Source organism: Macrotis lagotis, chromosome X (assembly GCF_037893015.1).
Source record: "Macrotis lagotis isolate mMagLag1 chromosome X, bilby.v1.9.chrom.fasta, whole genome shotgun sequence".
Lineage (NCBI taxonomy): Eukaryota > Metazoa > Chordata > Mammalia > Peramelemorphia > Peramelidae > Macrotis > Macrotis lagotis.
Window position 1 is genome coordinate 167,351,946 of NC_133666.1, and position 25,698 is coordinate 167,377,643.

Consider the following 25,698-nt stretch of genomic DNA (forward strand, 5'->3'; position numbering starts at 1 on the left):
CCAGTTTTACTCCTTCCAGCTGTATCTATGAATATCCTAAGCAGAAGATGGCTTATCTGGGCCACTTCAATTGACAGAAACTATTTTATATAAATTAAAACTACTTTAAGAATAGTGGCAATAATCAAGATCCTTTTCAGTTGTGTTGTTGTTCAGTCTTTTCCAATCATATCCAACTCCCATTTGGTGCTTTCTTGGCAAAGATTCTATAATGGTTTGCCATTTCCTTCTTTAATCAGGGTCTTTACTGTTGTTCATTTATGAAGAGAGGTGGCAAAGTGGATAAAAGGATGATCCTGAAGTAAAAAAGACTCCTGTTCCCTGAGTTCAAATCTGGCCTCAGATTTTCACTAGTTAGGCAACCTTTGGCAAGTCCCTCATCCTTGTTTGCTTTAGTTCCTCATCTATGAACTGGAAAAGGAAATGGCAAATGGCTCCAATATCTCTTTCTGCCAAGAAAACCCCAAATGGGGTCATGACTGAAAAATGACTCAACAGCAACATTTTTTGAAGAGTTGATGGATCCTTTTTAATCAGGCCAGAATTATACAGGATCATCTGCTATGTTTATATAGTGTCTTTTCATCTTTACCTTTTCTTCTAATTTGGCCTTGATTTTGACATTGGCGCACACCAGTTGAGGCTGTAGACCGCACTTTAAAGGGGTGATTCTAGAATAGCCTCCACATTAGCAACCAGTCCTGTTTGTCCTAACAGTTTCCTTTCCTACAATACTGTTTTGGTCCTCTCTGTGTCCAGTGCTACTTAATTCTCATCCAATCAATCTTCCTAAAGTCCAAGTCTGACTCTTCTCATATATGCAGACAGACACACTCACATACACAAACTCACTCTCTCTCTCTCTCTCTCTAACCAGTCAATAACCTCCAGAGGCTCCTTATTACTCCCTGGATCAAATATAAAATCATTTCATTTTTAAAGCTCTTCCTAACTTAACTCCTTCCCATCTTTCCAGTCTTACACCTTCCTTCCTTCCAAGTACTCCACGTACCACCAAACACTAGCCCACAAGACATTCAATCTTGAATTTTCATAGGCATCTTCAGGTCTGGAATTCTCTCCCTCCTTGTCTCCACCTCCTGGATTCCTTCAAATCTCACCTAAAATCTCAGACTGCAAGAAGCCAGTCTCTGTTCCTGCTAGTTGTCTCTCCTTTGAGATTACCTCCAATTTAACTTAAATGTCTCTTGTTTGCAGTCTTCCCTATAGACAAAGCAGGGACTGCTTTTGCCTTTCCTTTATATTCCTAATTCTGAACAGAGAGCAAGCCTTTACTAAATTCTTAGACTCTCCTAAATGAAGTTTATTACCTTGGATCATGTGTTGAAAATAAATTTTCTATTTGCTTCTCTGACATGAGGTCTTAAGCCATCTTTCCTTTTAACTGCTACTACCTTATATTTCTTGGTTCTCTTAAAATGAGAAATTGATCTGGATATAACACAATGTCCTCGATAGTGCATCAACTCATTGATTGTCAGGCAAAGATCTCACAGTTAAAGCATTCATGATTAATCAATGCTTGTTAGAAGTGTAAAAAATAACATACCCACTTTTTACCTTTTTTTGTTTTGTTTTTGCAAGGCAATGAGGTTAAGTGACTTGCCCAAGGTCACACAGCTAAGCAATTACTAAGTGTCTGAGGCAGGACTTGAAGTCAGGTCCTTCTGACTCCAGGGATGGTGCTCTATCCACTGCACCACTAGCTGCCCCCTCTTAATACCATTTGACAACTTGTCAAAATGGAAGATTTTGAGCATCTAGGTTCAAAGGCTATTATCTTTGCATTTTTCTGTTTCATGGGCTGTTGTCCTTCCCAAATCCATGAGCTGGTAGCTAAAATTCTGATGATAAGCCTCTCTTCTTTATCCAGGCTAGCCCTCAAACAAGAGGGAATTTCATGCTACAACCTGATCTGAGCCCTTTCCCATATTCACATTTCCCAGGTGGAGCCTCTGGGAACCCATCACATCCAAACCACAGATGAGACACAGAGAGGATTTTGTGATGATTCTTGAATAATAAATCCTACCAAAGCACTGAAATGAGTGACAACTGGAGTTAGAATAAATCACCTAGTTATGATGGCAACAGGAAGGAGGAGAGGGATAGAACCCAGAATGAAGCATCTAATTATGAGAGAGCAGTGGCAGAAGTGACATATTGATTCATTCAGACTGACCTAAATTTAGGGAGACAAGTAGTCTCAGGGACAAGGAAGGTCAAGAGGGCTCCTTGTCCCAAATTGTTTGATTTTTAGGCATTTCCAAATCTCTGTGACCCCTTTTAGAGTTTTTCTTGGCAAAGATCCTAGAGTGGTTTGCTATTTCCTTCTCCGGCTTATTTGACAGATGAGGAAACTGAGGCAGACAGGATGAAGTGACACTATTAGAAAGTATTTGAGGTCAGATTTGGAATCACGAAGAGCAGTCTTCTTGATTCCAGGCCAGTGCTCTATCCAAAGCATCCCTTAGCTGCTCCCAGTCTCAAACTGGGGATTTATAAACCAGGGAAGATTGAGCCCTGGGAACATAGGCAAGAGCTTTCTAGATCACTTCTAAGATCCTAGGGAAGCTGGCTCATGGAAAAAGTCTACTAGATTAGTTGTGGGAGGCTGACCACCTTAGCTGCCCTATTATTTCTCTGATAAGAAAAAAGAAAGGGAGATATTACCTTGTAGAAGAAGGAGCAGATCTCCCAGAGGGTCTGATCTAAAGGGGACAAGGTTTTCTCTGAAGAGCCACCCTCAAGAGGCCACAGTGACAGGGAAGGTTATTATTTTGTGAAGGGAGCAGTTCATCAATGGGCACAGAGAGGAGGGGGTTTCCCTGGGAAAGAGAGTGGGGGCAAGTGCTTGGGGAAGGGTGAGAGACGAGAAAGGTAAAGCTACCTTGTGGAAAGGGGGCCACTCCTCCTCGTTGGCCTGGTTGAGGCTGTCTGCATGCTCGCAGTCCGTCTGGAAGATATTGGCCGTTCCCAGTTTGTAGAGGGGCCTCAATGACACTCCTGAGGCATCCCAGAACCGCACTGTCCCATCCTCGTGGCTAGGGTGGGAAGGAGAAAGGAAAGATAAATCACTGCCCCCCCCCCCCCCCCCCAGCACAGGAGGAACAGGACCAACACAGGGAAATGGGATTCTGAGCCCCAAGGTACCCTGGAGCCCCTACAGGTCGCCAGTTCTGACCTACCAAGTTGGATTCAAAATAGAAGTTGGGAGTTGGAGAGCAAGCAGCCTTTGGTCTCTCAATGCTGATTCTGAAGCACATTTAGTAAGTTTTCCAGGCTTCCAGGAGGCATAATTATCTAATTAGCAGCAAATTAGATGAGGATTTAAAAACTGAAAGCAAAAGCCACAAGGATCCTATAGAGCAGCCAGCTGGAGACAATGGCCATCCAGTTCCTCCGGAGAAGTGAAGGAAAGAAGGATAGAGGGGATAGGTAGTGACTCCAAGACCTTTGATCTTCAGTTTTTAATGACCCCCACCCTGATAGCAAGACCCTCAACAGGAAAAATACTTCTTCCTTCTGCCACTGACATTCATCAGGGGTAGGCAGGGACTCCAAGACCTCTGATCTTCAGCTTTTAATGACCTCCACCCAAGAGTAAGACCCTCACACGAAAAATACTTTGTCCTTCTGCCACTGACATTCATCAGTGTAACTAAATAAAGGCACCTAGGCTCAGTGGTGGCAAAGTGGTGAGTGCCAGAAAACCCAAGTTCAAATCCTGCCTCAGACCCTATGAGAGTAGAGAAATGACTGATCTGAGAAATGAACACCCATGAGATAACATACACAGGAACCATAAGTTCTTGAAACGTAAGAATGAAATTTTACTGTCCTAACACTGAGCTGGATGTAAAATAGATGGTTGGTCAATATTGATTAACTGATATGGGGGGGGGGCGACTAGATCTTGTCAGGACAGGAGGTGAAGAGGTGTGAGCTGAACCTTGTTGGAGGGGACAAGGGCATTATAGATGAACAACTCTGGCTAAGAGAGGGGGCATAGATTAAGTGGAGCTTACATCAAAAGAAGCACCAGGTGGCCAAGACTAGAAATTTAAGTTGGGGCAACATTCGGGACAATTATGAGGACCAGGATGAATTCTGACTTTCTCTTGAAGTCACATCTGAACGTCCTTGAGGTGAAGGGAAGGAGATAACTCAAAAAAACTCAGACCTGAATATTTTTTTGAGGGGGTGGAGGGATTTGCCCCTCAAAGCTTCCACCTTCACGGCAAAGTTACCAAGCGTCAGGATAGAGATTGGAGAGAAGAAATGGGAAGAAGGGAAACCAGTTAGGGGACTCCATTCAAACTGATTCAGAGGCAGAAGAGTTTGTGGGGAAACGGGAAGGATTAGTTCCACTGTTCCTGGATGGGGCTGAGTCACCTCTGCTGATGTCACTTCTTGGCAGGTCCGATCCTGTTGGAACTTGAGACACCCCCAGTTCTGGGAGAACCTCTAGGCCACTATACTAGCAGAGACTCTCTCTCACCTTGGGGCAAGGAACAGCTGGATTTTCAGGTCCCAGAAAGAAATAGGGAGAAAAACCAGCCCCTAAATACAGTCATGCCAGGGAAAGCCCCAGGGAAGGAAAGCCCTTTTCTTCTAGTGAAGACTTTGCCGAAGGACCAGGGAAGGATAAAGGAAGCCAGCAGGGCAGGTAGACAGGGGCAGAGCGCGACTCTGCCACTAACTTACAGACTGGGCTAAGTTCCTTTGCGTCTCCTCGGTAAAATGGAGATAATATCTGCTCTGCCTCTTTCACAAGAATGGGGAGAAATTCCAAGGTCACAGATAGGAATTGAGATTGTCTGAGGTCCCAGATGGGATTAGGACCCTGATAATTACACCGAAACACATACACCTTTAACATCCCCTCAAAGTGCAGCAGCAGGATCAGAATGTGGGACTTGGAATCAGGAAGTCTTGGGTTTAAATCCTACCTTCTAATAATAAGTGTCTGAGGCTAGATTTGAACTCAGGTTTTCTTGACTCCAGGCCTTGTGCTCTATCCTCTGAGCCACCTAGCTGCCCCTGCAGAGATAGTGTCTGAGACTGGATTTGAACTCAGGTCTTAAGTTAGCCTCAGTTTCCTCATTTGTCAAATGAGCTAGAGAAGGAAATGGCAGCCTCTCTATTATCTTTGCCAAGAAAACTCCAAATAGGGTCACAAAAAGGCAGATATGATTGAAACAACTCAACAACAATTAGTTGAGGGAGTATCTACTTGTGGAGTCTTCCACATTTATGAAGTAAGAGATCTGGACCAAAGGAGGGGAAAAATATGCCTGTTGTAACAACTTTATGGTGTTGAAGATCAAATAAGATAAAACACGTAAAGCACTTTGTAAAATAAATGACAGTTATTGTAATCACAAACATAAGGGATGATTAACTTGGGAAAGGACTAGAATTCTGTACCACATCGGTCATTTCTGGGACTCTCTTTGGGCAGTGGTGAAGATGCACCTGTATTCAAATAATGGCCCCTAAATGAGGTCACATAACTAAAATGATTTAGCAAGAGCCCTTATCTTTTCTTTCCTTTTTAAATAAAAAAAAAAAATTTTACAGCAGGAGTCCTTTTCAAAACACTCTCCTACCCTGAGCATCTCACCGGATCTTTACATTGTCCCATTGAAGGAAGTAGCACAGACATAATTACAGTACCCCTAACTTAACAGAGAGGGGTGAACTCCCATATCAGTGGGAGTCAGATCTAAACAATTGGAAAACTGTCAATTGCTCAAGGGTAGACTGAGCTAATATAATAAAAATGACAGTTCTACCTAAATTAAATTATATAAAATACATAAATTACATACATACAAATTATGTCATATCGAACTACCAAAAAAAAATTATTTTATAGAGCTAGAAAAAAAAATAGGAATCGGTAGGAAGATCAGCTTTAGAACCCAAGTTTTCTGACCCCTAAACCTGCTGTCCCTTCTAATAAACCCTCCTTCCTTTACTCAGATGCCCTCTTGGACCACTCAGTCAACAGCATCTGCATCCAGAATAGCCTCGGCGCTGCAAGCCCTTCCCTCCCCAACACCCCCAGCCAAAAGCTGACCTTTTTTTTTTAGCAATTTAAGTTTACAAAGCACCTTGCATATACCATTCAATATTATTTCTTCAATTCACAAATGAGGAAACTGAGAATGTGAGTGATTAGTTCAGTTACAGAGCTGATGAATGTCTGGGTCACAGTGACTCAGGTCCAAAACTCTATCTACATGTTATGAGCTGGAAGAGCCTGGAAATCTAGTTCAATCTCAATTGAAGGAAAGAAAACTGAGGCTTGCAAGATATAACTGACTTTTTTTTTTAAGGATTGAGGATTAAATGACTTGACCAGGGTCCTCCTGCCCCAGGGCCATTTCTCTATCTGCTGCACCACCTTGTTTAAGGCTAGGCATTGAGTTAGCCATAGGACAAGACCCTAGCTCTTTAACAGGGCAGAGCCTCTTTCTACTATATTAAGCAATTTCTAAATGGTGAGCTCTGGGGAATAATCTTATCACTTAATCCTTACCCAAAATTCAGTCCTGAGGATGGGAGGAGGGGAAGGAATAATCTTCCACTTTCTAATGCTTTAAAAACAACTCAGTAGTGACTTAAGTTACAGGACAGGCATCAGACCAAGGGGGTCTGGGCAAGAGTTTTCTTCTGTTTCAGAGAAAGGAGGGTGAGCTTGGGACTGCAAAGGAAATCCTTGGCTTAGGTTGGCACAGAATGGTGACTCTGGTGAGGCTGGAACCTCCCCTTCCTCTGGCACTGCTATCTGCTATCCAGGTCAGACAGTCCATAATGACCACTTCACAGCATGGCAGTTCCCCTACTTACTAAACCTGTGGTTTTATGGACTAGGGAAGATTCCACCTCGTGCCAACACCAGCCCCAGAAACCTGGCATATTTTCTCAGAGGCCACTGACACAAACCCAAGCTTCCAACTTATACCATGTGGGTATGGGCATATATTTAGTCTTCCTGATAATCATATACAAGGTTTGTGGGTCTAAGCCCAGGGACCATTACAAGAATCTTAATACTAAACCTTAGAGATAATTTAGCCCAGGCATTCTTAATATGGGAAAATGAACAGATTTTTAGAGGGTCTATGAGCTTGGATGGAGAAAAAAAAATTACATGTTTATTTTCACTAATGGAAATTAAGCATTTCCTTCAATTATGAATTTTTTTAAAAATTATTCTGAAATGGGGTCCATAGGTTTCATCAGATTGCCAAATGGTAATATGATTGGCAGAAATCTGTTTTGCATGATCATCCATGTTTCAAACAGGTTTTGTTTTTTCATGCTTCCTTAATAGGAGATGAGGAACAAAAGAGAAAGGAAGAGAATCTGTAGCTAAAAATAAAATTGAATTTTAAAAAATTTCCATAAAAAGAGGTCTATGGCCCAAGCACAGCTAAGGACCTCTGATTCAAGCCAACCTTACTCCTAAAGTGATTTGCTTAAGATTGCAAGTTAGTTGGTAGAAGAACAGGGCTCTGAACCACGTCACCTGGAAAGACCTTACAATCTCCCTTTGTCAGTCTTTCTTTGAGCCTTGGGAAATTAGAGGATCATCCCATTCAAGAAAACTTGGTTGGACTCAGGGTTCTGCCTGGGGAAGGGGACAAGCCAGAAGGATGCAACCTCTGAAGCAAAGGGGCTCTGAGAGGCCACCCAGAGCCTCGAGGGGCTGTAGTATCTCCACCCCTTGGGATGCCCCGTCCTGCGTGGAGGGCAGGTGAAGCAGCAGCTGGCACTGGCCAACTGGAGGCTGGGTCTGGCAGCCCCACTCAGCAGGAAGACCCAGGGGGCCCGTGAAGGGAAGAGGAGGAGGAAGCTTCTTCCAGACTTAGGCTAGAACTATTTTAATAACTTCCCTTTTCTCTCTCTGCCCTTTACTAGATTGTTCCAGGGCTTCCTCCTCGGGGAGTCTGAAGTCAGCCCCAAACCAACGCCTCAGCCGGGACCTGGTCCCATTTCAGGGCTTCTCACTCTCCACCCGGCGCCTGCTCCCCCGGGCCTGGAGGCTGAGGTGGATCCGATCTCACAGAGGAGAGGCAGGGAGAAAATCACAGCAGCTGGGGGGGGGGGGCATGGCCAAGGGGCTGCGCTGCCTCCAGATCTTGGAAAGATGAGCCCCCAGGGGCTGCTGCTCTCCAAGAAGCATTTTTCTGGGTTCTCTGGGAGGAAGCGAGTGCCGGAGGGGAGAAGACGCTGGCAAGGGAAGGTGCTGGCATCTGGGGCACCAGTGTGGCTGTGTGCAGAGCTGGCACTGTCTTGAGTTTTCCCTTCCCCGCCTTCCCTCCCCCCAAACATCTGCTGCTACTGACAAGTTAGACTTGTGCATACTGAAGGCTTTAGCTGAATTAAGCATATGATGTTTTTGGCTCCAAAGGACTTTGGTTTTTGCCAAAATTAAACACACACACACACACACACACACACACACACAAATACATACACACTTGAACAAAGAAGGGAAGGTGGGAGGGCTGGAAGGAGATGCTAAAGGATGACCTGAGAGCCAAAGGCCACAGAACATTCCATTCATCCACCCAAAAACCCTGGCCCCTCAAGGTTCCTCTCCCACACCACAGGCCAGTTCTGTTCCTCTTCCCACCCCACCCCCCTTCTTTAGTGCATCCATCGGGGGCCAGCCCAGGAGCACTCTGGCAGTGGAAGTGAGATGGGGAATGGGAGAGGAGCTCACTCCCTGCCTCACTATGGAGGACTACCTGGCTGGAGGTGATTGTGGGGAAGCAGGGCCCTAGGAGGGGGTAGGGGAAGAGAGGGTCAGCACACACATCAAAGCACCGGTCTGGAAGCGGACATCCCTACCCTGTCAGGAGGAGTCCCCTCTGGGTAGGTTCTTGAGCTAGGTTCTTCCCTCCATTGATGGGCCAGCTCTAGAGAGAGAAAGAGAAGAGAGGAAAGAAGGAGAGAGAAAAGACAGAGAGGAGAAAAACAAGGAGAGAGGATTAAGAGGAGGAGGAGAAGGGAAGAAGGAAGGGGAAGAAAGAGAGGAGAAACAAAAAAAAGAAAGGAAAGATATGCATAAAAAGTAAAGGAATGTTAGCTTCCAACATTCTTTTTCTTCTTTTATTTCTGTCCCATAAAGATCTAAATCTAAGACCACAAAACCCACACCTCAAGGTCCTATCCACACTAGCCCTCGTTATAAAACCAAACAGTAGACCTTCCCCAACCCCCCCCCACACACAATATGCCAGATAGATGGGTCTCCCACCACTCCCATCCCATTTCCTCAGTTTACCCACCATAGAAGCGAGCTGGGGGCTTTGCCGCTTGCCAGCACTTAGGATCCTCTCCCAGAGCTTGAGGGGGACGTTGGAAATATGGTAGGAGCAGGTGATGGCGGAGGAGTGGAGAGGGGCCAGGTACGGGGCTGGCACTGTGGGCCATCCGGGAGTCTGCAGGTCGATCACCACCAGCTCCTCCTCGACCAGCACCACCAGGGCACTGGGGTCATCATACTCTGCAGCATGAGAGGAGAGGCAGGGTGAGATCCTGGAGACAGAAGGTGGTGGTGGGGGGTGAGATGAGTTATAAGGGAAGAAGAGGAGTAGGCCTGAGGAAGGACCTGGCTCTTACCATCCTTGGACTCTGTGTTATACACTGTAAAGAAGTCAATCACCCGGGAGGTGAAGTCTAACGTGACCAGTGTCTGGCCCTGCAGCACTGTCACACAGTGTCTATCCCCATAGCTGGCCCGAGGCATCCCCCCGCTAAAGATGATGAAGTGGTTCCTGCAGAGAGAGACAATGAAGACAAAGAGGAGAATATAATGATAATAAAAATAATAATAATAATTATTATTAGAGTATCTCATCTGAACTTCACAACATATCTTTGAGATGATAACTATTATTCACGCTTTACAGATATAAGACTACAGCTCTGAGAGATTGACTAGCTTGGTCACAAATATTATAAGAGGGAAGATACTAAGCCAGGGTTTTCAGACTCTTAAATCCAATCCCAAAGCTACAGAATTATACATTATCTAGGCCAGAGGGAACCAAGGATCACCTAATCTAGGTTCTTGCCCTTGGGTTCTTTTTTTCTTTTAACTGTGTAATCCTATATTAAAATATATTTTATGCATTCAAGAACATTATTCAGAGAAGGGGTATATAGGTTTCATTGTGGTTGCTTAGTTGCTTCAGTCGGGTCCGAGTCTGATGTGTTGTGATCTCCTTTGGGGTTTTCTGGGCAAAGATCCTGGAGTGGTTTGCCATTTCCTTCCCTAGCTCATTTTTACAGAGGAGGAAACTGAGGCAAACAGGATTAAATGATTTGCTCAGGGTCACACAGCTAGGAATTGTCTGGGGCTAGATCTGAACTCAGGTCTTTTCGACTCCAGGTTGGTTCTGGTTGGTTCTTGTCCTTTGTTATCGAAGAAAGCCAAAATGACAAAACCGTGTGAGACAAATGGCAATGTGTCCGACTATGACTGATCAGACCAATATGGGGGTCAGAAGGCTCTACTGTAGGTCAGGCTCAAATAGTCCAGGTGAATACCTGGGGTGGGTAGTCTAAACTAACACTGCCACCAGACTACTAATGGGGTTAAGGCTGACAAAGTCCAACTCTCCTCTGTGTACAGATGAGGAAAAATGAACTCTCAAGACGGCTCTGCCAAAGAGAAGTCACTTCCTAGGTAAAGGGCATATGAGCCAATGGATTCTGCCCTCTCCAGCTGCTTTCAAGTATTCCCTTTGGTGAAGAACTGGGGCAGCCCTTCATCCCAGTTGAGAAGGAAAGACCAAGAGGACAGGGAGGAAAGGAGAGAGCACAGATTCCACCTGCCCCTGTGGGCCAGGTTTGAAGGCTGAGTGTCCCCAGCCCTAGGCCAGCTCAAGAGGACTGGTCTTGGAGTACTATCCCCTATGGGGTTAGCTCAACCATGGCTTGACAGACACGAGCTCCATTGGGATTGGCAATGGTAGGCAAGGTTTTATAGTGTAGCAGATAGAACACCAGGCTTGGAGTTAGGAAGACCTGAGTTCCAATCCAGCCTCAAGACACTAGCTGTGTGTCCCTGGGCAAGTCATTTAACCTCAGTGTCCTTATCTGTAAAACAGGGATCCATAATAGCACCTACCTTCCAGGGCCATTAAGAGGCTCAAGTGAGATAATAATTGTAAAGTGCTTAGCACTTTACAAAGTGCTAAGTGTTATAGAAATACTAGTTATTATTGTTTTGTTTTTCGGTTTTTGCAAGGCAGTGGGGTTAAGTGGCTTGCCCAAGGCCACACAGCTAGGTCATTATTAAGTGTCTGAGGCCAGATTTGAACTCAGGTATTCCTGACTCCAGGGCCGGTGCTCTATCCACTGTGCCACCTAACTGCCCCACTAGTTATATTATTAATAGTTATGATAGAATTAATAGTATTTGTGCTAGTAGGGCTTTCCTTTGAAAAATATCAAATGAGTCTGGATGGACTTTAGATAACTGAATTTATGCCATTCCTTTCCTGAAATCCCAGTCTAACCCTAGGTCTCCTATTGGCTCTTGGGAAGTATAGCAGCTGTCAGGGTCCCCCAAAGCTTTGCCTCCACAGAAGCATTCCCTGAATCTCCTATTCTGAACCTCCCAGGTAGCTTCCCCCTCTACTTTTCCCTTGCATCATTCACCCTTCTGCTGCTTGCCTTCCTTACATGCCCACAGGGAGACAGAAAGAGGTCTTCATGCCCCCCAAATCCCTCCAAGTTGGACTATCCACCCCCCCCCAACTCTCCCTCAACTATTCCACCCTGGATCACAACCTACCCAGACTCACAGGTGCGCCAAAGGATTTTGTTGATGGCTTTGCAGGGAAAGGGACCTGAAAGAAAGATTTTGGACTTGTCAGCATTAATCACAATCATGTCTGGGAATGGCAAATGTTATAAAAATGGAATATCCGAATCAAGGGCTACCCCTCCTCCAAGGAAGCTTCCCCTGACCCTTGCTCTGCTCTATATTGATCTTCTCCCTCCCCCCAACTCCACTTTCACTTTATGAAGATTCCCTTAGTGTTTCCCATTATTTTCTGTACTTGTTTCTTTCTCCTTAACCAAACTTCAAGTATCACGTCTTATAAATCTTATATCCTCATAGGGTCTGACACCATGAGCCTCCTTGCTCCCTTTCTGATCCAACAACCACACCACTGACAAAGTCAACCAGAGGATGAATCCTGTCCATATCATTCCACTCCCTATCAAGAATCTCCCACAACCACTTTCCCGTTCCCCAAATAAAGTGCTTGGTCCAACATTCAAGGCTAGTCCCATAAGGCCCAACAGACGGCTTTCCAGCCGTTGTTGCTGTTCAGTCACGTCCGACTCCTCGTGATCCCAGATGGGTTTTCTTGGCAAAGAGACTGGAGTGGTTTGCCATTTCCTTTTGCAGAAGATTAGGCAAACGAGTGAAAGGACTTCACTTAACCTGCCCAGGGTCTGAGGCCAGATATGAACTTGACTCCATCCCGGTGCTTCTCCCATTGAGCAGTTTATCTGTCTCCAAACCAACCAATAATTCTTCTACACAGACTCAGAGCTTCAGCTAGAATCGACTGTTGGTCCCCAGACACTCTGTTACTTACTTACTTTAGTCTACATAACCTTCTCCCTAAGTCTTAACTTATCAAAATTCTGCCTGGCTCATGGTTTCACTGTGCCACATCCTCCACTGACTCCCCCCCTTTCATTAGAAGTGACCCTCCTGTACCACTCACAGCCCTCTAATATCACCATCCTCTTCATCCCTGTCTTAGCTGTCCTTGCAGGTAGGGTCTGGGGGGGTTCCCCTTAGAGACCTCATGGCTGAAGGGGCTTCATTATTCAACTGATGATAGACAGTCTACGCCAGCTGTACCCAAGCCCAAAAAGAAGACAAAGTCTCTCACAGTGGGACAGTCTTTAGAAACCAGATTAATGGGAAGCCCAGTAAAGTTATTGACCTTCAAATGGGAAAGTTCAGAAAATAAGAGGTCCTGAAGGCTATGGGGGGAGGGGAAGAGATTTGAGGTAGGACCACATTTTAACAGGTCACAATAAAGATTATTGTCGTTTAACAGTATCTTTCAAATATACAAAGGGACTCTCTTATACTTGAGCATCTGTGCGCCAGCTAGGAGGTGAAGTGGATAGAATGCTGGGCCTGGGAGTCAGAAGACCTGAGTTCAAATTCAGCCTCAGATACTTAGTAGCTATATGACCTGGGCAAGTCACTTAATCTGTTTGCCTCAGTTTCTTCAATAATGGGAATAATAAGAGCAATTGGTTCCCAGGGTTATCATGAGGAACAAATAAGGTAGTATTTGTAAAATGTGACTAACAGAGCTCCTTCCCTACACCTGGATGAGTATTTGATGCATAACATAATATAGTTAGGCAGTTTGTCATTTGATGCTCATCCAACCTGAGCAGAAGTTTCCTATTTTGTAGGATTTGAATTCAGATCTGTGCCAGTACTCTTTTTATTATGTTAAATTGCTTCTCTAATTTACTGGAATCTGCCATCTACCAAGACAAAAGAATCACAGACTACACTTAAGAAAACAATGCTGAATGTAGATAGAATAGAATTTGGGTCAAGAGAGTTTAACTGTGATTCCAGAGGACCACTGTGGGAAGCTCAGGAGAGAGGTGGTGGACCACAGGTGCAGAGACATACATTTTTAGGCACAGTCAATGAGCTGATTTGTTTTGCTTGACTGCATTCATTTGTAAGAACTGAGTTTTATGTTGGAGGTGGGTGAAAGGAAGGGAAATGGCTTGGATAGAGAAGAGTCATAGGGAAGAGGGAGGGAGGGAGGGAGAGAGGGAGAGAGGGAGAGAGGGAGAGAGGGAGAGAGGGAGAGAGAGAGAGAGAGAGAGAGAGAGAGAGAGAGAGAGAGAGAGAGAGAGAGAGAAAGAAAATTACTCCAAAGATGTTGGAAGGAACACCAGTACAGTCATCAATTAATGGAGAGGCAAAGTATCAGAGCAAGGACTAGGTTCCCTGAAATAGCATGAAGATCCTTCTACAGCATCACCTATGACCAAGGTCACCTAGGCAGCTGAGTACCCTACCATATCTGATAGGCAATCATCTCTGTTAGTCTGGAAGAACTCTGTAAGAAGCCCACCCAGCCTAACCACAGAGCCTTGCCAGGCAAAGAGAGATGAGAGAGTGGAGGGCTACAGAGGAGCCTGCATCACCACCAAGCCCCACTTCTCAAGGGGTAACATGTATGTGTGTGAACAGATATAAATTTGCACTCTTGCAGTTCAGTCTGCTCACCATAGGGGATGGTGGAGGTGGTGGGCTGGAGGGTCCAGCCACTGTCATCACTGGCTGACCAGATCATGTAGCTGCCATCGCTATGAGAGCTCACAACGATGTTGCCATTACGCTCCCAGGCGAGGCTCTCCAGTTGCTGCAGAGGTGGAGAGAGAAGACCAGGTCAATCTGGGGCAAGTGGGAGAGGGTACCAGAGAGTTGAGAGGAATTAACTTGGGCAGGGGTAGAAAATCCTTCTGGGTCAAAGGGACGGAAGAGATCCATTGGGTGACCAGAGAGTCACTGAACTGCTTCCTTCCCTACACCAGGATGAGCACTTGATGCTTTAGAAGTGAAGCTGCTATTGTGCCCATCTTTCAGATGGGATCATGGACCAGAACAGTTCAATGATATGGTAAGAAGTAGAATGAGGGCATCACACCATGTCAATGAAGAGGTTTGGGTCATTCTCTTCTGGTCCAACTATGAACCAGGATGGGTACTGTGAAGTGCGTTCCAGTATACCTGATTTCCCAAGAAAAGGTGATCAATATGTCTTGTGCTCTGATCCCAGATGACGACCAGACCCCGGCTATAGCCAATGAGAATCTTGGAGGGGTCCTGAGGATGTTCCTGTAGGGACTCCACTGGCCCAAGGGCCTTCCCACACCTGTAATCATCTGGAACTCTGAAAAGAGAAATGTAACATAGTTAGACATTCTGCAAGGACAATAATGGAATGAACCCCTAAGGGAAGCTTTTTTCTTTATTATGCTTATTCTTGGCAAGGATACTAGAGTGATTTGTCATTTCCTTCTCCAGACCATTTTACAGATGAAGAAAACTGAGGCAAACAAGGTTAAGTGACCTGTTCAGGGTCATACAGCTAGCAAGCAGAAGCTGGCTGATGACTTCCTGAGTTTAACCCCAGTGCTCCATCCACCGTACCACTTAGATGCCCATACTGTCCTGAAGCTCTGAAATGGTTTAGCAGCAATCTTATCTTCAGAAACCGACAGGTGCTGGTCTAGATAAAGCCTGGACGTCTCCCCAGCTTGCTAAGAAGAATATTTGGAGTAATGATGGGACATACTAAATCCTTCTAAATCTCTGATTCAGACCCAAATTGATATTTATAAGGATTATTATTCCTTTCCATTTAAAAAACACTTTATACTTTTCAAAGCACATTCCTATCCACCATTTTCTAGAATCTACAGCTAAAAGAAGAATTCAAGAAAACCTGGTCTAATTCTCTCGTTTTGAAGAAAATTGCTCAAGGTCATAGAGCAGCTTTAACGGAAGAACTGGAATTCAATCCCAGTTCTTCTGATTGGATCTTCATTATTTTTTCCCCCAAGGCAATGGAGTTAAGTGACTTGTCCAAAGGCACATAGCTAAGTAACTATTAAATGTCTGAAGGCGAATTTGAACTTAGGTCCTCCTGACCCCAGGATCAGTTCTCTATCCACTGCCCCACCTAGCTGTCCCTCTTCATCAGATCTTTAAAGCACCCCTAACAAATGCCCCAAACCCTTTGCCAAGTGAGAGTCATGACATTGCATAGACCCCATAGGCTGAAATTGGCCCAAAGATTGGCAATTTGGTCAGAATGAGAATCCAGTCTTTGGACTAAATGGTCTTACCCTAGGTAGTAGATGCTATCTTGACTTCAGGGCTTCTACTAGAGACTTGAGGACTCCTTACCCACTCAAGCCCCAAATATAGTAGCTCCCCAAATGGGGTACCTAACTGGGGCAGGAAAATTATCTTTCCACATAGAGAGTTGTGGATAGGATGACATGTGGTACAGGTACAAAAATATTCATTGCAGCTCTGTTTCAAGTAGCAAAGAATTGGAAATCAAGGGAATGTTCATCAACTGGAGAACGGCTGAACAAATTATGGTATATGTATGTGATGGAACACTATTGTTCTATAAGAACCCAGGAGGGATGGGATTTCAGAGAAGCCTGGAAGGATTTGCATGAACTGATGCTGATCGACATGAGCAGAACCAGAAGAACATTGTTCAACCTAACAGCAACATGGGGTGATGATCATCCTTGATGGACATGTTCATTCCATCAATGCAATGACCAGGGATATTTTTAGGGGATCCATGATAGAGAACACCATCAGTATCCAAAGAAGGAAACTACAGAGTTTAAACGAAGACCAAAGATTATCATCTTCAATTTTTTAAAAAAGCTGTCTTATGTTTTACATAATTTTGCTATCTCTAATATTTTCTTTCTTCCTCAAGGATATGTTTCTTCTCTCAACACATTCAATTTTGATCTATGTATATCATGAAAACAAACGTAAAGACAACAGACTGCCTTCCATTGGGGGAGGGGGAAAAATTGTAAAATCTAAACCTTACCAAAAAAAAAGATCGTAGAAACTACCATTGTATGTAATTGGAAAACAAACAAAATATTTATATTAAAAAAAAAAGGATGACATATGGTCAGCAGGGCCAAAGCCTGAAGATGATGGGGTCATTATCCACTAGAGATTTCAAACCGCAAATACCATATTTGCTTAAATGGAAATGGTTTGGCTTAAAAGGAAATACTTCCATAGAAGCAATGATAGAGAGTTAATTTTCAAGGCAGGAAGAAATGGGTTCAAGTCCTGCTTCTTGACATGGATGGCCTATGTGACTCTTGGTAAATTATTTGATCTCTTACTACCACACACACCTCTAGATAGTTGCAGATCAGGCTGGACCTAGAATAGTCAAAGAACTTTTCTCACCTGGATTCCCCCCTACCAATGAATGAAACTGCAGGAAAAGTAAAATAATAATAACAATTAGTCTAAATTAATAAATAAATATGTCCATGCAATACAGAGTGAAATTTTCTGGGATTAAAACATGTGCATCATATTAAAGCTTTGATAAGGGGAGCTGTGAATTAGCCCCAACATTTTGGGAAAACAGGTTGGAAAAAGCAACTAAAATGTCCCTATCCTCTGGTGTGGAAGTTTCAATGTTAAGCACTCACTCCAAGATGGTTGATGAAATAAACCAAAATATTTACAACATTGTCTTACGAAGCAGCAAAGAACTGAAAACAACTGAAAAGAGGAGACTACTCACTAATGGAGAACTGGCTAAGTAAGTCTGGGATTCCTGAATTCAATGGAATGTTACAGAAAAGTATGGAAATGGGGTGGCTAGGTGGTACAGTGGATAAAGCATGGGCCCTAGAGTCAGGAGTACCTGGGTTCAAATCGGGTCTCAGACACTTAATAATTACCTAGCTGTGTGGCCTTGGGCAAGCCACTTAACCCCATTTCCCCTTGCAAAAACCTAAAAAAAAAAAAAAAGTATGGAAAGACTTACCTGGACAGATGCAAAGTGAAGTAAGCAGAACCAAAAAAAACCACAATGAAAAGAGCAAAACACCTGAAACTAAGTAATGTGAAATTATAATGAGCAAGCTTGGCTCACAGTAGAAGTATGGGGAGGCAACTAAGTAAGGGTGTGGCACATTCCAAATAATCAGACTTGTTTTGAGGTATTGGTTAATTTCTTTGAACTGCTTTTTCTTCTTTTCTTTTTTTATTCTCTGTTCCAAAAGTTAACTCTCCAGAAAGAGATGGAGGAGGTTACACTGAATAATGTGGATGATTAAGAAAAAATAAATACCAAAAGTTTATCGAAAAATGCATGCAATAACAAACACAAAAGACCCTTGATTCTATTAGCATGGAGAACTCCCCTCAGTGATTCATATGGCAACCCATCTGGGATTGAAAAGATAAGTCCCAAGGAGTTGTCCAAAGCAAAGAGGAGTTAATTGATTAGGCCAGGATACAAAGTCAGAGGTAGGATGGACTCTAAATCTTCTGGACCTCAAGTCCACAGTACTTCTATTAATTTATAAAGTCACATTAAAAAGTGTCCTATATTGCACTCCTTCCATTACTTTGTTGAACCTGAAGTAGGACAACATTGTTTATAAAGTCTGATATCTATTCTTTAAAATTTCCCTTACTGCATTCCTTCCATCACTTTGTTGAACCCTAGGTAGTACAACATTATTTATGAAGTCTGCTATCTATTCTTTAGTTTCTGTCCTGAATGTGCCATTTGTCCACTTAATAAAAACCACAGTCCACCCTGAAGATGTTCCCTTTAGAGTTACACCAGCTCAAAGAGGTTGTTCCTGGTGAGCTTTCAGCAATAGTGATGAGACATTTAATCTACTAAATTTGTTTATGCTACCCCTGCCCCTCCTCCAGTTATCTGCAGATTAAAACATTTTTTTAAACCACTGAATTAAAACTCCTTTTTTCCTTTCAGCTCAAGGGATAAAGAGGTGGGGGGTGTGGGTGGGGTCTTCCTTCCCTCAACTCCTCTATTCAGCCCAAGAAATTTCTCACCTCTGCAGGATCTCATCCTGATAGAGGGTCTGGTCATCGAGCAAGGCAAGACTGGTGGGGTTCAGGAAGTAGATGCCACCCCCTTCGGTGCCCAGGCAGGCCACGTTGCAGGTTGACTTCAGTAAGATCACCGTCACCCTGGTGATGCTGGGAGGGGAGCTGTCCAGAGAATTAAAGGATAAAGGCAGGTGAGCAGCCATGCCATTGGGAGAGGCAAGATTAAAGGAGGCTAGGAGAGGTCCACCAGTCCAGAGAGGTCAGAAAGACCCACAAGCATCCAAGCTCAGCCAGAAGCCCCAAAATGAACCTAGAAACCCAGAAACTCCTATTCCACCACAGGGAAAAGAATGGCTAGTTATGGCTTTGTATTACCAAATTCTACCAGCAAAGAGTAGTCAGAGGGGATTCGGACTTCATTATTATTATATTTTTTTTATTATTACTTAACTATCAGGCAGAACCCTCTGACTTGAAAGGGCCGGCTAGTTACTAATTATTGTGTTGGAACCTGAAAGGAGAAGAGGAATTATGGGGAGGAGAGAGAGCAGCTCTAAGATACATAATTATCACCTGAAATTACTCACTGCAATTAGTCATTAAGAATCTGTGTATAGTTTTATAAAAATAGACTGAGGGAACAGGCTCCCCATCCCTCCTCCTTTGGCCTGATCAAAGGAAGAAGTTGGCACGGTGAAAAGGGCAGGATCTGACAAAAAGGGTCGGGGTACAGAGACTGGTTTTGCCTGCTAAGATAAGCATGACCCTGAGCAAGTCACCTGTAACCTCTCCTGGCCTTTCTCTTAACTGTGAAATGAGAGGATCAGGTTGAAAGGTCCTAAAAGTCCTTTCAAGCTCTTAATCTAAGCTCCTGTGATATGGAAGGAGAATGAAGGAAGAGAGAACAGGAGGAAAACAGCAGCGCTTGGGCATCCACAGATAATGGAAGATTGGGGGAGCCATGGACCAGACGTCCTCAGAGCTGATGCTCCCAAATGGACTTCAGCTAATGATAAAGATCAAAACACTGCGAGGGAATAACACACATTTATAGAGGTTTTTTAGAGTTAACAAAACATTTTTTCTTCAACTACTCTGGGAGACGAATGGTATTGGGGAGGGAATAAATATGCCCATTTTGCTGATGAAAATGAGACCCAGAGGAATTAAGTGGCATCTAATCTATAGGGGGAGAAGCAAATGAATTAACATATATAATGCACTTCAAAAACTGGAAAGTAAGGGGCGGCAAGGTGGCATAGTGGATAAAGCACCGGCCTTGGTGTCAGGAGTACCTGGGTTCAAACCTGGTCTCAGACACTTAATAATTACCTAGCTGTGTGGCCTTGGGCAAGCCACTTAACCCCATTTGCCTTGCAAAAGCCTAAAAAAAAAACCCAAAAAACAAAACTGGAAAGTACTATTTAAATGCTAGCTATTATTAAATGACATATACAAGGTGACAAAGTTATTCAGGGAACAAACAAGATCTGAACCCAGGTCTTCCGAGTCCAAGCCAATGGTCTTTCCACTGGCCTCTTTCTACAATCTGCTTTCAGAGTAATGGGGGAAAAAAATCACGTTTTCCTTCATGACTGACTCTTTTTGCCTCATTTTCTCAGGCTTTCTCATTTCACAGAGAAGCTATCCAGGGAGCATGGAGACAAAGGGAGAGTCCCCAGAGACAAGCAAAAGGGGGAGGGCCAACAAACCAGTTAGACATCTTCCCAGCGAGACCCAACCACTCTGATGGGCTAGTGGCCACAGGGCTCCTTTCTAGCTCCCACACTGAAGATGAGCTTCTCCTTGGCCTCAGCTAATCCTAGAGATCTCTCTTTGAGCCATATTGAAATTTTCATTTCCACACCAATGGATTCTTACAGAGGATGATGAAAGAAAATAAATTCCCAAATGATGGAGTTGGTGCGATGTAAGTTGTCTCTCTTTCATACATCGCACTCGTGCGCATACACACACATGCGCACACACACACACACACACACACACACACACACACACACACAGAGCTACTATTACTTGCTACAGGAATCTTTTCCTCACTCCCCAGCTTCTGTTAGGTCAAAAGGCTATTTTGACCCTTAGATGAATTGTGCCAGTCACCCAGAGTCCAATTGTGAAATTCTTGCCATCATTTCAGTACCATCCTTCCATAGTCTATGGCTATTTATTCCATTATTTTATATGCCTGCAGGGAAAAGTGTAGATCCCAGTACCATGAATCCTCTGAGTATTACCTACATGTCACACACACCTGTGTGATACATATATGATGAATCTGTGTTTTTGCTAGAATGGTGAAGGCACCATTCTACCAACTATAGAGTTGGCTGAAGAAAAGAGAGATTAAATAATTTGCTTAAGGTCACAAGATAAGTGAGGATCTGAACCCAGGTCTTGCAGACACCATACCAGTACTCTACCTCTGATGTCATACACTCCCAGGGAATGGTTTATAGTGGATGTTCAATAATAAATACTTGCCGCCTGATGGATGGTCATGGGCACTCCTACTCAACCAGTGCCATTTCCCCCAGGGCTTACATCAGGGTACAGGACCCAAACAATGTTTCAGTTGAAGTCTCTCTCATCCATTGCTCAATAGTTTTGGGGGTTTTTTTTGGGGGGAGGGTGTTTGTGAGGCAATGGAGTTAAGGTGACTTGCCCAAGGTCACACAGTCAATTGCTTCTTAAATGTACCAGAAGCTAAAGGAAGAGTCCAAATCTAGGCATTTTCCATGGTCCTAATGAGTACCAGAGCTTCTTAGCTGAGCCTAAACCCTAGTTGGATGGAGCAGGGCACGAGATGCCTGGCTGTCCTGCTGTCCCATTCCATTACTAGCGGCAAGAGAAGATGCCTTCCCCTCAGAGCAGGAAAAGTCAAAGCTGTCAGCAAGAGTGACACTGACCCCATGTGTCATCATTTAGATGGTCCAGACAGCTTCAGTGGGAGTGGGTCGCTGGGGGGGGGGGGGAGCAGAAGCCCCTTCCTAGGAAAGGCACTCTTTGTTTACTTAATAGATGCTATTTTTCTTTAGTCTGGGGTGGGGGTAGGGCAGAAAGGAAAGATTCAAGAAGAAAAGTCTTTTGAAAGGAGGAACTTTTTCATTGGCAAAAAACTGTCATTCATGGAAAGAACCCACACAAATCCCTTCAGCACTGAGGAAAGAGTGTTTCAAAATTGTCTCAGATTCTCCTCATAGGAAAGCTGATGAAAGGAATTTGCATTTCTTGCTTTGGAATGAAAGCAAGATGGGATACTTTTGGAATGGATCTAGTTGGGACTGGAATCCAGACTATTTCCTGGGCTTTCCTCTGAGGGAAGGGGCTGCTGGGATCTCTACTCCAAGGTTTATCTCCTTAGACTCTGGGAAGAGTTCTTTGACAGATGCCAGTGTCCTGATAAAGGGGTGGAGAATGGGAGGCAGGTTGACATCCATCATTCTAACCTTCAGTGGATTCCTTTTCCCCAGCCCATGAAATCTAAAATTCATGTCCTACTTTTCAAAGTCCTTTACATTCCGGCTTCATCCTATAAGATTTATATACAGGGGAATGCTGGAGTTAGAGCAAACCAGCTCTCATGGGAGCACTGTATCTTGGAAATCAGCAAATTCTACAAATTAGTGCTTGTTTTTTTGGTTGTCTAGACTTAACATTTTCTTGGAGGACAAGTTATTAAACATTTACCAGTGCACACTTTTTCTATATTGATTTATTTTATATTTATGCTACATATCTATATGTGTACGTATGTGTTTATATATTTATATATTTTAATATGTACTTTTTGTTTCCTCCAATAGAATCTAAGTTCAGTAGAGACTGCTTCATTCCTGTATCCTTGTAGGCCCTTTAAAAATGCTTGCTGATTGAGTGTTTGACTACCCGGACTATTTCCCACTGTCCTCATCCATCGGTCCCCACTCCCCTTGTGTCTGTCTGTCTGTCTGTCTGTCTCTCTCTCTCTCTCTCTCTCTCTGACACACACACACACACACACACACACACACACACACACACACCACACCATCTACTTTGGTCTAGGAGGTGTCTTTCCTGGGCCATATTTATTCCTATCCTTTGCCTTTACTCACTCAGTTCCCCTCCTCTCCCTTTCCTCCCTACTTGAATATCCATCTTCTTCCCCCCCCAACTCAAATCCTAGCCATTCTTCAAAGTTCCAACATAGTCCCATCCCCTCTGGGAAATCTCCCCTGACTGTCTGGGTTTCACTGATCTCCTGGACCATTTATTGTCTCACATCCCAATATTTCACATAATTTCAGCATTTCTTCCTATTGTCCTGTACAGCTGGCTCTTCCTCTACTAGACTCTGCACTCCTTGAGGACAGGGGCTTTTTGTCTTGTCCCCTTCCTGCACAATGCCCCAGCCAATGTGTCCTAGTGACATTTTTTTTTAAATGTCAAAGGCCTCCTACCACAGTACTGTCCAACCTCATTCACTTTCTCTGTTATTCTTATGGGACTGTTTCACATGACATATTTTCCTCAAAAAGCATTAATGAATTGAGGGAAGCAGAGGCTAAAGTCCTAAAGACAACAAATGAATATCTATTGAATGACTAGAGGCCTGGGGGGGGGGGTGCACCACAGGGTCAATAAAGGCTTTGGAATGATTGCTCTGTATCCCCCAAGAGATGAGTGGCAGGAAATGAGAATGGATTCAGAAAGGCTTTGGACTCAGTGATGAATGCCAGAGCCAAGACAAGGTTGGTGAGAAAAGTTGAGATATTCCAGACCTTCGAAACTAAGGTTAAGGAGGATACTTGAAACTCTCTCCATTCATAGCTTAGTCCCCCGTGGCCTCTGTTGGCATCAGAGCCCCGGCTGGGTAGACCATGGGTGCCTAGTTTTAGAAGGTTTTGTGTTCCTAGAAATGATTCCAGGAAGAGAATGACCCAGGGGCAGACGTGGGGGGGGGGGGGGGTTTGGAGCACAAACAATGGAAATAGACTGCCTCAAACTGATATATGAAGACAGATGGACAGACATAAAGTCACAGCAGAACACTCCAAAAGAAGCTCCTTGCCTCCCACTCCAACCCTTGATCTGCACCCTCGCAGATATACTCTATGCAGTTCTAAGGCTCAGATCCAGGTTATAGGGTGCAGATAAAAAGTCTTACTTAGGGGAAAAAACCCTGATATCTTATTGTCTGATCTTGCTATCTCATTTACTTTATGTTTCTTCCTTAAGGATATGATTTCTTTCTCATCACACTCAATTTGGATCAATGTATACCATGGAAACAATGTAAAGACTGGCAAATTGCCTTCTGCAGGGGGTGGGGGGAGGGAAGAAAAATCAGGGGAAAATTTGTAAAACTCAAAATAAATAAAATTTTTATAATTAAAAAAAAAAAGTTTTACTTAGTCCTTAATCTAATTCCACTTCATTGAGCCTACTTGAGTATTATTTGTTCCCATCACCAGAGGAAAGAAGGATAGCGCTCTTAGGACACCCTAAAGCAAGGCCATTTCCCTGCACCAGCCCCTGTCACACTTGTTTTGGCCCAAAACTATCTCTCTCCCCTCCTCATAAATCTCTGTGTTCTATGACATACTAACTACAGTCCCATCCCTTTCTTTATCCCTGGGTCTCCAGTAGCCAGAATAGGGAAGCAGGGTCAGGGGATGGGGACAAATCCTCTGCTGATATCCTGAGAGGGATAATGCAAATTCTGAAAAGGATGGTCCCTATTATTAGCCTGGGCTAATGTCATGAATCAGAAATAATCCTATTTTCTATTCAGATTTAGCTAGAAACTTATTTTTGTTGTTGCTTCCAATTAAAATTTTTTTTCAATCAACAAGCATTTATTTTCTTTCCCTCCCATGTTTTTTCCTCTCTATTAAATGAAAAGCAAAATCCTTGTAACAAATATGCATAATGGGGCAGCTAGGTGGTGCAGTGGATAGAGCACCAGCCCTGGAGTCAGGAGTACCTGAGTTCAAATCTAGTCTCAGACCATAATAATTACCTAGCTGTGTGACCTTAGGCAAGTCACTTAACCCCAATGCCTTGCAAAAATTAAAAAAAACAAAACAAAACCAAAAAACCCAAATATGTATAACCAAGCAAAATAAAGTCTTACACTGGTCCTGGTCAAAAGTACATGTCTTGGGGCAGCTAGGTGGCGCAGTGGATAGAGCACTGGCCCTGGAGTCAGGAGTACCTGAGTTCAAATCCGACCTCAGACACTTAATAATTACCTAGCTCTGTGGCCTTGGGCAAGCCACTTAACCCCGTAGCCTTGCAAAAACCTAAAAGTACATGTCTTTACATCTTTAGTCCATCCCCTCTCTGTTAGGGAGGTGTATCGTTATGTAAGAATTTTAGATCAGAAACCAGAGCATCCCAAGCTAGGGACTGAGGTGCCCCAGAACTCCAGGTCCTTTTGAAAAGTAGAATGTTCGATCCTTCCTGACTTTTCTCTCTCACCTTGGTTCTCAAACCATTCTCCTGATTGAATGCCAGTTCCTCAGGATCTAAGGTACAAACCTAAGGCCCCCTTATTCCAAATCACTTAGTAGGTTTAGGGTCTAAAAATTCACCAAAACTCTCCATTCCACTGTATGATCAAGTTGGGGAGACCCCTGATCAAGTATGATCAACATCAGGACTAGGGAAATCTCCCCTGCCCTAAGCTCTTTTGGCTAGGAGGACTTTTCCTCCTTAAGTGAGGAGTCAGAATAAGCATAGGAATCAGGGGTATGCCACTGGGGAGGGGCGTGACAAGAAACTCCAGATTTTTCCCTTCCTAGAGTATTCTGGGTGAGCTGTCCCTGTAGGCTGCCCAGCTGGGTAGATTAGACAGGGAGCTCACAGTATCAACAATCCTTCTGCCAGTCATGCCACCCACTGCTCATTCTCCACCTTGCCCCACTTTCCAAAAAAAAAAAAAAAAAACCTCAAAAAACAAAAAAAAAAACAACAAA

General features: G+C 43.9%; 1 protein-coding gene across 4 annotated transcripts in view; it reads right to left on the reverse strand.

Moving 5' to 3' along the window:
• LLGL1 (LLGL scribble cell polarity complex component 1) overlaps positions 1-25,698 on the reverse strand; it is a 99,695-nt gene that overhangs the window by 24,335 nt on the left and 49,662 nt on the right. For all 4 annotated transcript variants that reach the window (XM_074207647.1, XM_074207649.1, XM_074207648.1 and 1 more), the window contains exons 5-12: positions 18,722-18,880; positions 14,849-15,011; positions 14,345-14,480; positions 11,846-11,900; positions 9,664-9,818; positions 9,330-9,547; positions 8,890-8,957; positions 2,912-3,065 (exon numbers count right to left, since the gene is read on the reverse strand). In XM_074207647.1, the coding sequence (XP_074063748.1) occupies positions 2,912-3,065; positions 8,890-8,957; positions 9,330-9,547; positions 9,664-9,818; positions 11,846-11,900; positions 14,345-14,480; positions 14,849-15,011; positions 18,722-18,880 (1,108 nt within the window). The remainder of the gene's footprint in view (positions 1-2,911; positions 3,066-8,889; positions 8,958-9,329; positions 9,548-9,663; positions 9,819-11,845; positions 11,901-14,344; positions 14,481-14,848; positions 15,012-18,721; positions 18,881-25,698) is intronic.